Source organism: Portunus trituberculatus, chromosome 42, assembly GCF_017591435.1.
Source record: "Portunus trituberculatus isolate SZX2019 chromosome 42, ASM1759143v1, whole genome shotgun sequence".
Lineage (NCBI taxonomy): Eukaryota > Metazoa > Arthropoda > Malacostraca > Decapoda > Portunidae > Portunus > Portunus trituberculatus.
In genome coordinates, this window is record NC_059296.1 from 7,286,938 (window position 1) to 7,304,437 (window position 17,500).

A 17,500-nucleotide genomic window follows, 5' to 3' on the forward strand; every position below is an offset into this window, starting at 1 on the left:
GTTGGGCGAGGTATGACTGTGTGTGTGTGTGTGTGTGTGTGTGTGTGTGTGTGTGTGTGTGTGTATATATATATATATATATATATATATATATATATATATATATATATATATATATATATATATATATATATATATATATATATATGGAGGCGCAAAATACACTAATTGATGGGTTATTGCAAGGTGATTGTCCAACCTTTGTTTAAAAAGTTTCTATAGTATTAGTATGGATGACATGTGCTGGGAGAGAGTTTCAGACATTTACAATTTTATTGAAAAATAATGTTTAACCTCTTCAGATCTGAAAAGCTTAGCCACCTCTAATCTTGTAACCACTATTTTGATTGGTGCTGGTACTATCTATGATAATTGTTTGCATTTACGTTACCAAAACATTTTAAACAGCTCAATTAAGTCCCCTCCCAATCATTCATCATTGTTTCTCCAAGATAAAGTTGAGGTCCCTCAAGTGCTCTTCACAAGGCTTGTTCTGCAGTTTTTTTTTTTTTTATACTATGTGGGCTTTTCACGGAAATTTATGGGCTAAAGGGGATACTTTTTAGGGTACCTCCTATCTCAAAGCTCACCCGATAGGAAACCGTTGCCCTGAGTGAGGAAGCCCAACCTGCACTCAGACCATGGACAGGATTCAAACCCGTGCGCTTGGAGATCCCTTGGATCCCAAAGCACGCATGGTTCCACTGTGGGATTAACTTGGTGACACTGCTTTGAACCCTCTCCAGCTTCTCTATATCTTTCCTGTAATGGGGTAACCAGAACCGGACACCATATTCAAGTTGAAGTCAGACAGGTGCATTAAACAAAGTGAGAGGAGGAGGAGGGACTGGGGAAGAGGTTAACAATGATTATGGGAACTCGTTACTATACAAACCCAGCTTATTTTGCTGATTCTGCCTACATGTGGTGGGCATATGGAAACTAACTTCAAAAACATTGAGGAAAATTAAGCTCTGAAATCTAAAAAAATGTTGTCATACACAAATTACTAAATAACAAAATCAGTAAGATTTATTTTCAATTTAGAATAACAAGTCTTAGATTTACCACTTCTATAAAATAAATGTTAAATTTTCAATAATAGACGATGAAACCAGGTTTTTATTATTTATTCTGAGTTTTATTATAGTGTAAATTACTTCAAAGGCAAAATATGCATTTGAACATTCTGAACACTTCTCTCACAAATATGTCTATATATATCTACACCATATAGATATGGTACAAAACTTCACAAATAAACTAAATTTTACTCTGGCTTTATAGTTCTTACACTTGGCTAAGTTAATGTATGTTGGTATCTATAAAGTTAGTCAGTTTCTTCAAAAGATTCTGACAAAAAGAAGTAAAATAACTAAACATTGGTATCATTTGACTTTGAGTTACTTTTGTGCCAGATAATGATTTTCCAGTCACATGTATGATCTTTGAATTATCCAGCTCCTGCCACACTTCAATTGTAAAGCTCAATGAGTCATCATTTGGCAAATAAATAAGTGCAGATTTTTCAAGTTGTGCCCTTGTGACAGCTAATTCATATAGCAGAGGGGATTCATTAAGTTTTCTTGTAACTGTTTTTGATATTTTCTTTCTGCCATTCCATAATGCCATTCTTGCTATGCACATGTACTTTGTGAGTCTTTGATACTTTAAAGGTACTGGAACACTATTTCCATCATTTTCTTTTTTGTATTTCTCAACAGTTGTCTCATCACCTTGCATTAAAGCCTTCCTCTTTTCAGCAGTCAGGCAATTTTCAACAGTGGATAGATCAATTTTCAAACACTGCTGCAAAACAAATTGAATGAATGAACAAGCAGCTTGTCCTGTGTCAGCATGTTCATTCAAATTTTTTCGGTGAATGTTACCATCTGGTGTGATTAGAAACACTGGAACTTTAGAGTAATCCAACAAAAATTTTGAACATACACCTAAATTACTTAGCATTAATGGATGTGAACTATTGTTTTCCATTGACATCTGAGATGCACCACTTCCTTCACCTGTAGTCGATGATAAATCAATCATCGCCTTATCCTGGCTTTTCTTACAATCCTCAAAAGCCTCACCTGAACTACATGACTGTTTATTCTCATTAGTCCTTTTTCTAAAAGATTCTAACTCTTGTTCTTTTTTTATGGAGTTCTGAGACAAGTCTACAGACTCTTGAGAACTAGCCAAAATTTCAAGATCTTGTGATGTTTCCTGTGGATCAGATAATATTTCAATATCTGGTGTCCTCTTTGTAGTCAAAAGTATCTCAATGTCAGATGTTCCTTCAGAATTTGTCATCATATTTTCACTTTGTGCTAATCCTTCTTGAATGTCTAACACTTCAATATCTTGTGAGACATCAGAGTCATCAAGAGTTATGACTTCATTATCTTCCTTTAACTGTGATGAACTCTGACACTCATCACTGATCATGTCTGGTGTAACTTCAATTGACTGAAAAAGATCATTTAATGTTTGTTCCCCTTTCAAAATATTTTTAGATATTGATGCAGCTTTTCTACATTTGTACTGAAACTCAAGGAAAGAACTTTTTATCAGTCCTCTTGTGCAATTGTGGCTATGCTCAAAGGGATCTTGCACACAAAGTTCTGTGTCAAGTCGAATTTTATCATCTTGTTGCAAGTAAGTGTTCAAACATGCAGGCAGATTTCTAGACATTGTTAGAACATCATCCCTGGCAAGCAACATTCCTGTGAGAGGACTAATGACCCACTGTGAAGCATCCATTTCACCATAAAAGGAGAAAAACTCTGAAACAAGATCCATTACAGTCACTCTGTGAACTTTTACAAACCAGTCATTCATATAATTACTAAAACCAACATCCCATGGACCAATGAAAACTGGTGTATAAGTTGCTCTGTTGCATCTTAGAGCAGCAAGTGAAGGAACTATGGGATCACCTCTATGCATAAGATGGAAGAGCATCATCATGGTTAATGCATAATTGGTTATCAAGAGGGAGGGCTTACCCCCACCAGCTACACCCTGTAAATAAATTAAAATAAATTAATACCATAAACTATTAATTCAAACTATGTGGATTCAATATTCATCATTAGGTGTGCAACAGATTTATCAATATTTATAAAATTTTACTTGTCATTTTAATAGTTTGTGAATACTAAATAACCAACAAATATATCAAAATTATATTATCTATATTATTTACAATTTCGTAATAAGTATCTTATTTACTTACAATATTTTCATCATGCAGAATAGTGTTGATAATACAGTGGTACCTAATCAATATATCCTTAACCCATTCCAGATCCTAAACAGAATGTATACTACACATTTTTCCATAAGAAGTAAAGGGAGAATTATCAATACACCAAGCAAACTTTTTTTTTTGTCAAAACAGAACCTATTCCAAAGTAGACGTTTAGTGAAGTACCACTATATAAGTGAGTATCTATGCATCAGAGACACATATTGGCCACAATTAGAGAAATTCAGGATACAGCTAAGAAGTATTTAAGTGGCAAATACCAGAAGAGGGCAGAAACAAACAAGAGAGTGTTAAGTTAAAGATAGAAAGTTTTTTGGGGCAGCAAAACGATCATTATGCCTGTCATCTTGAAAGTCAACACATAAAACTTTCTCTACAACCAAATGTGAATAAAAGAGATTAAAAGTTGCAGAAATGTATCCATGTCCTTAGTCTATAAGAAACCAACACAAATCAAACATGAAAGGAATTAATATAGCTATGTAAAAAATGTTGGAATAAAAGGGAACAATGTTATTATATATATATATATATATATATATATATATATATATATATATATATATATATATATATATATATATATATATATATATATACATATATATATATATACACACACATTTCCAAATTACTCACCTGAACCTTTGCCCAATATCTGATTAGCATCAAATATGGTCGAACCAAAGGATGAGTTTGTGTGTACTGGTATATAAGCTGAGTGTTGTACACTGGCATGCCGTGTCGAAATGAAAGGTCTACCATAATTCCACTTGCCCGGTCTTGAAATTTCACTATAGGAACACGGGCTCTAGGAACAGCTTCAACCTGAAAGATGAGCACTGTATATACCTCACTGTGAGTTCACAATCTCTATAAATCTAATTGTCTAAAAACAACAGCACATCTATTCCACCTATCAATCAACTCTCTCTGTGTCTTCTTGACTGAGCAATTCAAACCCTTATTCCTTACAACTATAATCAAGAAGGAAAAATGTAATCATAACAGAAGCACCAATGATACTGTCCATAAACCTCCATCCTGTACACACCAGTTCTTTTTTTTGCTAGTCCCTGAATTTATGCCACCATAGTTTCCTTATAGTTCAAAATCTTGCAAACTCACTTACCTGATACTGCTTTGTCCTTCTTTACCTTACCAGGGTTGACATTCTGTTTACCTGTTTTTTAATCTGAAGACTATCAGAACCTGTTCAAATCCACTTTTCTTTACCTTACTATCTTGCTTATTATGTTCTCATGTCATGACAAACACGGTCTCTTTATTTCTCTTTTGAGTTCACTCTTAAGTTCACATTCAAGAACTTTCTTTGAGGCTTCAAATTTCTACTCCTAAATTTATTTTCAACAAAAGAAAAGTTACTACTTTTCTAATAGAAAGTACAAAGTACACACCTTGATTGCATGGCCTGACTGTCTGATTCTCTTTGCTAGAAACCATGTAAGGTCACTTGCTGCTGCTTGTGCTGCTGCTGAAAAATGTAATGCACAATTATGGCACAGCAGAAGGTTTGGTCAAGAACAGGAACTCACATAAAGCATTATTACAAGTTGTCTCATATAAACTAGAAAAATGGTTCCTTAATTCAGAAATCTAAAAAGAACAGTAAAAAAATTTTGATAAGATAATAGTACTTGCATCATTATTACAGACATAATTATCAAGTATGATCAAGTAAATGAATAAATAAATCATAACATAACCAAAATTTTTTTCATAGACACAAAGTTGCAACGAATCTTTTTCATTTGATTCAAATAAAATACTGAAGTCCAACTTAGTACATCTCTTTAAAAATTAAAAGGACTTGAGGGAGGTTAGAATTGAGTATGGAAGAAAGATAAATGTTAGGGAGAAACATCAGCAGGTAACAAGTGTAAGGGAAATCAAGGAGATGCTATGAGGGTCTATACCAAACAATCAGGAATTCTTGACATAGAAGGAGAAGGGTTAGTCCCAAGAATTTTCACTAGTATTATAATACACTCTTACTTCAGTACTACGACTAAAAGCAAGGAATATCAGTATGATGAAGCTGGTCAGTTGTCTGTAGCTAATGACACTAAGGTTAGGTTACATTACATTATGGAAAACAAGAATAAATACAACACTATTCTTTTGATAAAGTACACTATCCAATTTGACAGTGTAAAATAACTGTACACAGCATATTTGGTAAGTCCAGATTCTGCTCTATGGATATCTGAAACTGTTTGTTTTTTATATGGAGGAGGTAGTAGACACCTACTGAAAGATAATTTACTCCCAGTACTAGTTCAGGGGGTGCTGTGAACCTTCTATCAAAGCTAGTTGTTATGTCACTGAACATTTCCCTATGTATCTCACAACTCAAGGGCACACACAGCCTGCCCTCTAAAGACAATTATCCTTGCTTCACTTAAATCTACAAGCACTTACCACACACACTCACACCCTTCACTTAAAATTCAAAACTAAGAAATGGGGACTCCAAACTTAGCCTCAGAGTCCCCTTCTGGGGAGGGAACCAGAAATGTCCCCAGGTTGAACTGTTCTTTTGACAATGACCCCAAATGTCTTGACACCTCCCTCAGTTTTTTCTACATTAACTTCTGCAACATTCGTGGTCTCAGATCTAATTTTCAATCTGGAACACCACCTCTCCTCTTCTAGACCTCATCTTTTCCTCCGTGAAACAGCTGTCTGAGGAACACAGTAGCCCCTTCTCTGTTCCCTCCTACTTTCTCTATTCTCATTTTTATTCCAAAGCTGTGTCTATGTGCGCAACGACTTAACTTGCTCTCATGCCCATGCTCTTGATTCTTCTGAGTTTTCCACCATCTGGCTTAGACTCAAGTCACTCTCTAACTAAATTTATCTGTGCTGTCTATCTCTCCCATAACTCCTCTGACTACACTAAATTCTTTGACTATTTAACTTTCGTAGGGGAGCACATTCTGTCCCTCTACCCTTAGAGATTTCAATGTTCACCACCACCTTTGGCTTTCCTCTCCCTTCACTGACCATCCTGGTGAACTAGCTTTCAACTTTGCTATCCTCCATAACCTAGAGCAACTGGTGCAATACCTTACTCATATTCCTGACCGTCTTGGAGACACGCCCAACATTCTTGATCTCTTCCTTACCTCTAACCCTCCTGCTTATGTTGGACTCCTCCGATCACAATCTGATTTCTGTATCTTGTCCTATTTCTCCAATCCCTCCCCAGAATCCCCCTAAGTGGAGGTGCCTCTGGCATTTTGCCTCTACCAGTTGGGGGGACCTAAGCAAGTATTATGCTGATTTTCCTTGGAATGATTACTGTTTCCATGTCACAGACCCATCGTTAAGTGCTGAACACATAACAGAGGTGATAGTGTCTGGCATGGAGGAGTACATTTCTCATTCTTTCTCTCAATCTAAACCTTCTAAACCTTGGTTTAACTCAGCCTGTTCTCGTGCTATACATGATAGAGAGGTTGCCCACAAAAGGTACTTGAGCCTTCCATCTCCTGAATCTCACGCACTTTATATTTCTGCTTAGAATCATGCCAAGTCTGTTCTTCAACTTGCCAAACACTCCTTCATAAATAGAAAATGTCAAAATCTTTCAAACTCAAACTCCCCTCAAGACTTCTGGCATCTAGCCAAAAACATCTCCAATAACTTCACTTCTTCATCTTTCCTCCTTTATTTCATCCTGATGGCACCACTGCCATCTCTTCTGTCTCTAAAGCTGAACTCTTCTTTCAAACCTTTGCTAACAACTCCACCTTGGATGATTCTGGGCTTGTCCCTCCCTCTCCTCCTCCCTCTGACTATTTCATGTCTTCAATCAAAATTCTTCGTAATGATATATGCCATGCCCCGCTGGCCTAAACCCTCGAAAGGCTTATGGACCTGATGGGGTCCCTCCTATTGTTCTCAAAAACTGTGCTTCCATGCTTGCACCTTGCCTGGCCAAACTCTTTCAACTTTGTCTGTCAACTTCTACCTTTCCTTCTTGCTGGAAGTTTGCCTACATTCAGCCTGTTCCTAAAAAGGGTGACCGTTCTAATCCTTCTAACTATCGTCCTATAGCTTTAATCTCTTGCTTGTCTAAAAATTTTTAATCTATCCTGAATAAGAAGATTCTTAACCATCTGTCACTTCACAATCTTCTATCTGATCACCAGTATAGATTCCATCAAGGTTGCTCTACTTTCCTTACTGAGTCTTGGTCATCCTCTTTTAGAGATTTCAGTGAAACTTTTGCTGTCGCATTAGACATATCAAAAGCTTTTGATAGAGTCTGGCATAAAGCTTTAATTTCCAAACTGCCCTCCTACAGTTTCTATCCTTCTCTCTGCAACTTTATCTCAAATTTCCTTTCCGACTGTTCTATTGCTGATGTAATAGACAGCCACTGTTCTTCTCCTAAATCTATTAATTGTGGTGCTCCTCAGGGTTCTGTCCTGTCAGTCACTGTCTTTTTATTGTTCACTAATCATCTTAACCAAACTTCTTGCCCTATCCACTCTTACGCTGATGATACTACCTTACATCTTTCCATTTCCTTTCAGAGACGTCCAATCTTTCAGGAAATCAACAGATTACACAGGGACGCCACAGAATGCTTGACTTCTGATCTTTCTAAGATTTCTGCTTGGGGCAGAGAAAATCTAGTAGTTTTCAATGCCTCAAAAACTTAATTCCTCCATCTATCAACTCGACACAACCTTCCAGATAACTATACCCTCTTCTTCAATGACACTCAACTGTCTCCCTCTTCCACATTGAATATCCTCAGTCTGTCCTTTACTCATAATCTTAACTGGAAACTTCACATATCAACTCTTGCTAAAACAGCTTCTATAAAGTTTGGCATTCTGCGGTATCTCTGCCAGTTTTTCTCACCCCTCCAACTCCTTACTCTGTACAAGGGCCTTGTCCACCCCTGTATGGAGTACTCTTCGCATGTTTGGGAGGGGGAAGGGTTCCACTCGGGTTGTAGTCACTTCTCCTACAAGCCTACAATAATTGGAGTACTGCCATATATCCTACACATAGATGGTCATATTTCCTACACAAAAACAAGTATCCGTCATATATCCTACACATAAAATGACTACTCTCCAGGGCAAATATCCTTTAAATATAGCATTTTTAGAGTAATGACATATTTCCTACAGTGATACAGCATACCTCCTACACTCAAAAATCTGTTTTGTCACATATCCTACAAGGATACAGCATATCTCCTACACACAATAATATGTTGTAACATCTCCTACATTGTGTAGGCGCACCCCCCTAATGGGGCGCCTCTGCACCTGGAGCTTCTGGCTCAATACACTCCTGACGACCTTGACCAGTCAACAAGTAGTTAAGTTGTTATACATCCGTTCTGCGCAGTATCGTTCACATTCAGACACCATGGGTCGAGTTTAGTCTCAACCTAGCAGTATTTTTTTCTCCATTCGACGGGACAGATGGCATTATTGTACTCCATTGCTCCTGGACCAAGCATGGCTACTATTGAGGGGAACATCCGCTTCAATGCAGTGGTTTACAAAGACAACTCTGGATTCCGGTACCTCCGAAATGTGGCAAGAAACAACAAATTATACATGCATTGCATTCAGCACCCCAACTGTGGAGGAAGAGCCGTATTGTTGGAGGTAAGAACAGTTGTAAAATGTTATAGACCAGGAGTTTGGTAAGATTTAATCAACTTCACTGATAAAGGTTTTCCGTTAAAATGACAGATTCACTGGCAGATTCACTGGTGATGATGGTGGTGTGAGGTGTTGTTCAAATTATTAAGCAGTCATATTTTACAGACAACTGGTGTCATCAGAGCAACGCAAGGTCACAACCATGAATCATCCGACTTTGCCGCAACAGATCTGAGGAACACTCTCAAGATGAAGGCTGCTGAGGAAGTGGGCTCTACCAGCAACTCCGAAATCTTCAGGCGGGTAACAAGACATCACCAACATGGAGCAGATGTGTCTTTCTCATCTGTAGAGCGAAGCAACATTCTAGAAAGCCTAGAGGCCCAGGCCTTTAATGTTAACTTCAGATCTGTCGTCACAGATCAGGGAAGTAGTCATTTGGCAATTATTTTTTATTCTCTAACCCTGGTACCACTGATGACCACAATTAAGGAATGGAATTTTGATGGTACTTTTTACACTGTGCCTGCACTCTTCTACCATTACTTGGCTTTTACAAAGGTCATTCATTCCCACTCATCTTCACCTTGATGACCTCAAAGTCTCAAAAGTTGTATGATATCACAATGCAAAAAATTAAGAAACTCATCCCCAACCTGAATCCTGAACAAGCAATGGGTGATTTTGAAAGCAGTTCTGGTAAAGCAATTCGCTCTTACTGGCCACAGGTTCAGATTGAGGGCTGTCAGTTCCACTTTTCACAAAACCTGTACCAGAAAATTCGGAAACTGGGGCTAACTGAACTTTACAAAGACAACAAGCAGTTTAATAAGTGGGTCAAAAAAGATCATGACACTAAGTTATGTGCCAGCCAAGCAGATGCATGAAGCAATTGACTCTCTGTTCCAAGAAAATTTTTACTTGAATGATCATTCCCAGCCAAAAACTACTGCATTCAAAACCTACATCACTGAGTACTGGATTCGAAAAGTCATTCCACAACGGTTACCTGTCTTTGAATTTTCTCGTGGAACTAACAATGATGCAGAGTCATATCACAACAGACTGAAAGCCATTGTCCGTCAGCACAAACCAAACATTTACACTTTCCTCACACATCTGAATAATCTGATAACAGACACAACTAAGGACATTGAACGTGTGGATGCTGGCTTGGACATCACTTGTCAGAAAAAGGAGAAGTTTGTCAGAAACATTGAGCGCAGGCAGAACTTGAAAGAACAATTACAGAATGGAACATACACATTGACCCAATACATCAATGCTGTTGCCTACACATTTGATAGCTCTGTTTCAGCATTTCAACTTCCTGGAGACAGTGCTGATGAGAGTGGGGATGAGCATCAAGGCCCTGACAACAACGCAGCTGGTACTCAAGATGTTCCTCCCGAACTTCAGTGCAGCATCTGCCTAAGGCGAAGGGAAAGGACAGTTGTTCTTTTGCCCTGCCGACACGCCTCCTGTGTAGATTGCATAACTATCCTTGTATCAGCAGTAGATGCTAACAACCTTGCAACATGTCCCACTTGTCGTACTGCCATTCATGACAGGCTTGAGGTTTACATTTAAAATGTGCCATAGTAATGTTTCATTTCTTATATACGTATGTTTTAGTGAAAAATGAAAAAAATATCATTGTAATGCTTCATTTTATATATGTAAGTTTTACTGAAAAATAAAAAGTGCCATTCATGTGCCTTCCAGTTTTTACAGTTTTATATACATCAATATTCTCCAGATTTTTTACTTGTAGGAGATATGACAGTATAACTGTAGGAGTTATGCCGGATGCACCATACTGCCGCAGCTCCTACACAAAAACAAGTGTCAGGCACATTTCCTACATAACAACTTGATACCCAGCGTATTTCCTACATAACAACTTGATACCCAGCGTATTTCCTGCACCTACTGTGTGTAGGAGATATGCTGTATCTCTGTAGGAAATATGTTACTACTCTAAAAATTGCTTAATTTGTAGGAGTTGTGTCCTGTAGGAAATGTGGCGCGGCACCTTCCATTCACACAGTTTTATTAGATAGGGTGGAATCAAAAGCTTTTCGTCTCATCAACTCCCCTCCTCTGATTGACGTCTTCAGCCTCTTTCTCACCGCCGAAATGTTGCATCTCTTTCTATCTTTTATCGCTATTTTCATGCTACTGATCTTGCTAATTGCATGCCTCCCCTCCTTCTGCAGCCTCACTGCACAAGGCTTTCTTCTTCCTCTCATCCCTTTCTGTCCAACTCTTTAACACAAGAGTTAACCAGTGCTCTCAATCATTCATACCTTTCACTAGTAAACTCTGGAACTTGCTTCTGTATTTCCATCTTCCTATGAGTTGACTTAAGAACATAAGAACATAAGAAAAGAAGGAAGCTGTAAGAGGCCACCAAGCCTATACGAGGCAGTCCCTGTGTGCTTCTACCTAATTCTATCTATCTTCTCCATCCATGAACTTATCTAACCTTCTTTTAAGGCTCCCTATTGACTCAGCCCTGACTACATGACCACTGAGACCGTTCCACTCATCAACTACTCTGTTTGAAAACCAGTTTCTTCCCATTTCTTTCCTAAACCTGAATTTTTCAAGTTTGAACCCATTATTTCTGGTTCTGTCCTCGCTACTGATCCTAAGAACATTCATGTCCCCTTTGTTAAAACCCTTATATCACTTAAATACTTCTATCAGGTCTCCTTTTAACCTTTGTCTCTCTAGAGAATGCAAAGTAAGTTTTTCAGTCTCTCTTCATAGGAATATCCTCATTCCCTGTATCTTTTAGTCATCCTCCTTTGCACTGACTCCAACAGAGCTATGTCCTTCCTGAATTGAGGGGACCAGAATTGTACTACATAGTCAAGATGTGGCCTGACCAGCGCTAAGTATAATTTTAGTATTACTTCAGGACTCCTGCTTTTAACACTTCTAAAAATGAAACCTAATACTCTATTCGCCTTATTTCTGGCCTCAATACATTGCTTCCTTGTACCGAGATCAGAGCTAACTATGACTCCTAAATCTTTCTCATACTTGGAACTTCCTAGTGCCACGTTATCTATCGTGTACCTATTGCTTGGATTATCTTTACCTACGCTCAGTACCCTGCACTTGTTAATATTGAACTGCATTTGCCATCTATCTGTCCATTCTTTCATCCTATCCAAGTCTGCCTGCAAGGCCATGGCATCCGAATCGGACCTAATTAATCTACTTATCTGCAATTTTACTAATATCACTGTTAATTCCACTATCCAAGTCATTAATATATATTAGAAATAATAATGGCCTTAAAACTGAGCCTTGTGGCACCCACTAACTACTTCTCCCCACTCAGAATTAGATCCATTAATTACTACCCTTTGTCGCCTGTCGTCTAACCACGCTTTAATCTAGCCTAATATTCTACCTTCTATACCGTGTGCCTTAACCTTTTTTAAGAGCCTTTGGTGAGGTACCTTGTCAAGGGCTTTACTGAAATCCAAGTACAGAATGTCATAATTATCACCTTTATCTGCTGCCTCATAAACCTTACTAGAAAAGCTCAACAAGTTTGTAAGACACGACTTCCCCTTCGTAAATCCATGTTGTGTTTGATTTATCAAGCCGTGTTTGTCTAGGTGTTCCCTAATGTTTTTCGCTATTATTGATTCCATTAATTTACCCACAACTGAAGTTAAGCTGACAGGCCTGTAATTAGACGTTAGGGTTTTATCTCCCTTCTTAATTATGGGAACCACAATAGCTTGTTTCCACATTATCGGTACCTCACCTGACTCCAGTGACATCCTAAAAAGTGCCGTTAATGGCTTGCTTACGACTTCCTTGCATTCCTTTAGAACCCTTGGATATACTTCATCAGGTCCCGGTGACTTGAATTTCTTTAGTTTATCTATCTCCTGTTCTACCATCGCCTTAGTTATATGAATATCTGTCAGCTTTTTACTATCCTCTGCCCTAAATATCTGTTTGTTATCTGGGATTTCCTGTGTTTTCTCCTGGGTGAAGACAGTTAAAAATACTTGTTCATAATTCTACTAATCTCTTCTGCATAACTAGCCATTTTCCCATTTGTTGTCCTTAAGGGACCTATTTCTTCTCTACTTTTCATCTTGTATAGCTGAAAAAATCCCTTAGGGTCCGTCTTTGCTTGGCTGGCTACCCTCAACTCATATTCACTTTTAGCTTTCCTCATTAACCTCTTAACAGTTCTTACTAATTCATGGCATAGTGGCCTTAAAGCCTCATCTTCTGCCTATTATATATATATATATATATATATATATTCCTTTTGCCCTATGCATCGCTTTAATCTGTCTGTCATCCACTTAGGGTTGTTGCTTCATGATTTTATTGTTTTGTATGGAATGTTGGCTATCTGACCATCACGTATTTTATTTAAGAACTTAGTATAGATAGCACCAACCCTCAGCTGACCGGGATTCCTCCCATGTTCTAATCCAGCTCCCCCCTCCGCCTCACTCTCTCTCCATCCCACCCCGACTTCACACCTCCCCTCTCTTCTCTGCTCCTCCCCTCCTTCTACCTGACTATATATGCCAAGCGACTTGTAAATACTCCCTTAAGCCTTCAAAATTAGCCTTCCTGAAGTCAGGTAATTTTCTTTTGTTTTTTTTTCTAAAAGTTTCATGCCAATTCAATGTAAACATTATTTCTTTGTGATCGCTGTTACCTAGCTGGCCACCAACCTCCACCTGCGTAACTGCCTCCTCCCTGTTTGTCAGAATTAAATCTAAAATATTATTTCCCCGTTTAGGACCTAAAATGACTTGCTTAAAAAAAATTATCCTGGATGACCTTAATGAACTCATCTGCTTCCCTGTTACCCATCATCAAGCTCCAATCAACATTCCTATAGTTAAAATTCCCTATCACACATACCTGGCTGCTCTATTTATTTCCTCCCATAGGGAAGAGTTTATTTGGTCTGAAGCATTTGGTGGCCTGTACACTAAATCCATTACTACTGATTGAGACCTGTCCTTAATATCTACCCATAGAGACTCTGTTTTGCTATCTGTCTTTATTCTGTTGTTTATGCAACATTGCAGTGTGTCTATGACGTACAAAGCCACTCCTCCCCCTCTTCTGTTTTCCCCTATCCTTATGAAAAAGTGTATAACCATCAATTTTCACCTCCAGATTCAATACCTTCCCTGACATATCTAACCAGGTTTCTGTTAATGCAATTATATCAAAGTTTTCATCACAAGCTGCTCCTCTCAGCAAATCTACTTTATTTAAAATACTCCTACAGTTTGTGTAATACACATTTAAACTATTCTTCACATTTACTAAGCTGGTTACTTTTCGAGATTTGACTATTCTTTCATCCCTATGGATCACCGATGCCCCTTCCCTCTCCTGTCCACTGAAAAAAAGCGCTGGAGTGCATTTAACTTGCCTTCAAGTGTTCCAGTCAAAACCCAAACACCTTGGCGTGATAAATGCACTCCATCCCTGGCATACAAAGTGTCTTTGCCGTAAAAGAGATTCCAATTATTGATGAACGCCCATTCGTTGCTCCTGCAGTGATCTGCAATTTATTTCAAGAGAGAGAGAGGTGTCACGACATTTGCTCCCTAATTTTGGATAACCCTTCTTATCTTTTAGAGAACCAGCAACAAGTGGGCCTTTTTTAACACTGTGTTGCCCTTGGCTGGCCTTCTCTCCTACATGAAAAAAAAAATAAATAAATAAATAAATAAAAAATAAATAAAAAAAAAACATATTCCTCACACACTTGCTTCACAGATGCACCACTTTTTAACTTTTGATGAATTCAAACTTTTGTGCTAATGTTAAATTCACACTTTTCCTCTTTTCTAATCCTTCAGACATCATGGTAATAGAAAATGACAATATTTCAAACATAACACATAAAAAGGGCAAAAACCATGGAACAATGAGTTACACATGTTGTTACACTGATGTAAATAAAGTAACTGCCCAGCAACTAGCAGTCAGTTCTCAAAGCAGTAGCTCAAGTCCAGAGGGGTTCCAGATTACTCCTGAGTACAGGACTTTTGAATGAAGTCAGCTCTTTCTAATATCCATTAAAGAAAAATCCACAGTACCAAGGTATGAATGTATATACTCTGGAAAACCTTAAGCCATTAACTTGATATCCACCATTTATATGTACAAATATTTTACTGTCATCCTCACTTGACTTGTGTTAATGCCTTGAGTAAATGAAGCTTGGAAAATTTAACCATAAGCCATACTATGTAATGCTACTGCAAACATTTTCAGAGTACATTTTCCTAAATAACATATAATGAGAGAGAGAGAGAGAGAGAGAGAGAGAGAGAGAGAGAGAGAGAGAGAGAGAGAGAGAGAGAGAGAGAGAGAGAGAGAGAGAGAGAGAGAGAGAGAGAGAGAATTTTCTTTCCATCTAAATGCATCAACTTATAAATCCCTTACCTTTACTCTCATATTCTATCCATGGATATACTCCAAGATCCAAGTAAATGTCAACATCACAGCCAGTAAAACCCAAGTTATTGGCTGCAGATCCAAAGATGTGTCCAACTACTTTAGGAAAATAGGGTGTCAAATAGTTGACAATGCCTCTTCTGAAAATAAATAAATAAATACATAAATAAATTAGATAAAAATATCAAAATATATCTGGCCAATCTTTTATTAGGTTTTTAAAAAGTAACTACGTAAGGAACATCTTGAGATAGAGTAAATCTTGATTCACCATCAATCAGTTTATGTCAGTACAATCTTGAACTACCTTGGAAAATCATCAAACATTTTCATCCTGACCAAAGACATGTCATAATGGATTATAATGTAATACACAAGTTGATCAAGAACAAATATATAATACTAGTCATAAAGAAATAGTAATAAATAAGAAATATGAAACATGCAAGGAATTTACAGATTAGAATTATTGTACCTGAGATTTTCTCTTGCTTCATGTTCCCTTGGCTTCAGCTCAATTTCTTTTATCAGAAAGCTTATATATTTAATTAGTTCACTTCCTGATACTGCTTGAGACATACAATTCTTCAGAGATGGACTGATGGGCACTTTTGTGGCTGTTGGCAGATATCAGAGCACAGAAAATTAAAATAATCCTGCAATAATCTTTCAATAAAACAAAACTTTATCCTAGAGAAAAGGATACCTAGTGACACCACATTGAATAAGATCTATGTGATGAAACATGAAATTTCAAACCCAAATTAACAAGTACAATTCCTAAAGAATGAAGGCTTTCTTTCTAACAAACGTCAAAGAAGATAGTTGTGTGCATTACCCAGACCTGCACACAAAATAAAAATTTACTACACAACATAACATACATGATACAGTGGTGCCTCGTGATAATGGACACTTCAAGGGTGAAGGGTTGTCCATTACTACAAACTATCTGTTACTGAGACGGTTTGTCTGCGAGATCCTTAAATGCTCCTTTTCCATTTTTCGGTTATTTATTCTCTTAATAAGCTACATAATTTTTGATAATTTAAACCATCTTATTCTATGCTCAATGTTGAAATAAAAAGAGTTCATTATTATTTAGGAAGGGCACGGTAATAAAATTCTGTCTTATCAATAGATGAATTAAAGATATAGCTTCCCATTTGGTGTAATGGCCAATTCCCATATGGTCCAGTGGCATCCTTAACAAGCATTTAACCCATTCCCTGCGGCAGGGCAGATGAGCGAACTACCAAATAAAAAATTGTCTATAGATGCTACCGACTTTCATCCATACGTCTACATATATATAGTTTCCCGTATATATATATATAGATTGACATCTATATATAGACACTGCCACAAAACTGAACAAACAATTGAATCTATATATAGACTCTGCTGCAAAACTGAAGTGACTCTGCTGCAAAAGTGAACAAACAATTGAATCTATATTTAAGTGTTGTTTGTGTTTGATTGGTGATAATATATGTCAATATATTTGTATGAGTGTTTTAGTTACTCACATCCAAAACTTGTGACCTAGATGTAATTTACTCCCACTTTTCTTTGTATTTTTCACGTACGTACATGCCGACACCTGCTTAACAAACGGGTTACGTTCCTAAAAAAAACATTCGTTAAGCGAATTTTCGTAAAGCAAACCAATTATAACAAGTTTGACCCCTGACTTGCACTTCCATTGAAAGCAAACAAAGCGAGAGTGCATCATAGTACAGTCAAATGTTTAATGAAAATAAAAATTATGAAGTTTAAACATTTAGACAGTAGGCTATAATTTTTTAAGTCATTATAATGTACACTAATGTATGTATGTAAGTAACTTTATAATGTTGATAATCTTAGAATTATGAAGAGAGGGAGAGTGGAGCGGGAAATACGTTAGCTGGCAACCTGTGGAATGTGAACAAAGGGTGCATCATTTTACCGCATACAAAACTTATGTACGTACCACATTTCCACAAGGCTTTCCATTTTATCCATTGCAGAGTCACGAGTTCTTTTAGTTTGCAAGGAAGATATGGTCTCACCAGCCTTCTTAACCTCTATATTCCAGCGATCGTATATG

At 37.4% G+C, this 17,500-nt stretch overlaps 1 protein-coding gene across 3 annotated transcripts in view; it reads right to left on the reverse strand.

The window, feature by feature from the left end:
• Nucleotides 1–1,114: 1,114 nt before the first annotated feature.
• LOC123517534 (speckle targeted PIP5K1A-regulated poly(A) polymerase-like) overlaps nucleotides 1,115–17,500 on the reverse strand; it is a 26,936-nt gene continuing 10,550 nt past the window's right edge. For 2 of the 3 annotated variants that reach the window (XM_045277684.1, XM_045277687.1), the window contains 5 exons: nucleotides 15,884–16,025; nucleotides 15,397–15,548; nucleotides 4,690–4,766; nucleotides 3,911–4,099; nucleotides 1,115–3,024 (listed from right to left, as the gene is read on the reverse strand). In XM_045277684.1, the coding sequence (XP_045133619.1) occupies nucleotides 1,306–3,024; nucleotides 3,911–4,099; nucleotides 4,690–4,766; nucleotides 15,397–15,548; nucleotides 15,884–16,025 (2,279 nt within the window). In that variant the 3' untranslated portion in view covers nucleotides 1,115–1,305. The remainder of the gene's footprint in view (nucleotides 3,025–3,910; nucleotides 4,100–4,689; nucleotides 4,767–15,396; nucleotides 15,549–15,883; nucleotides 16,026–17,500) is intronic. The other variant, XM_045277686.1, reaches the window with a different exon arrangement.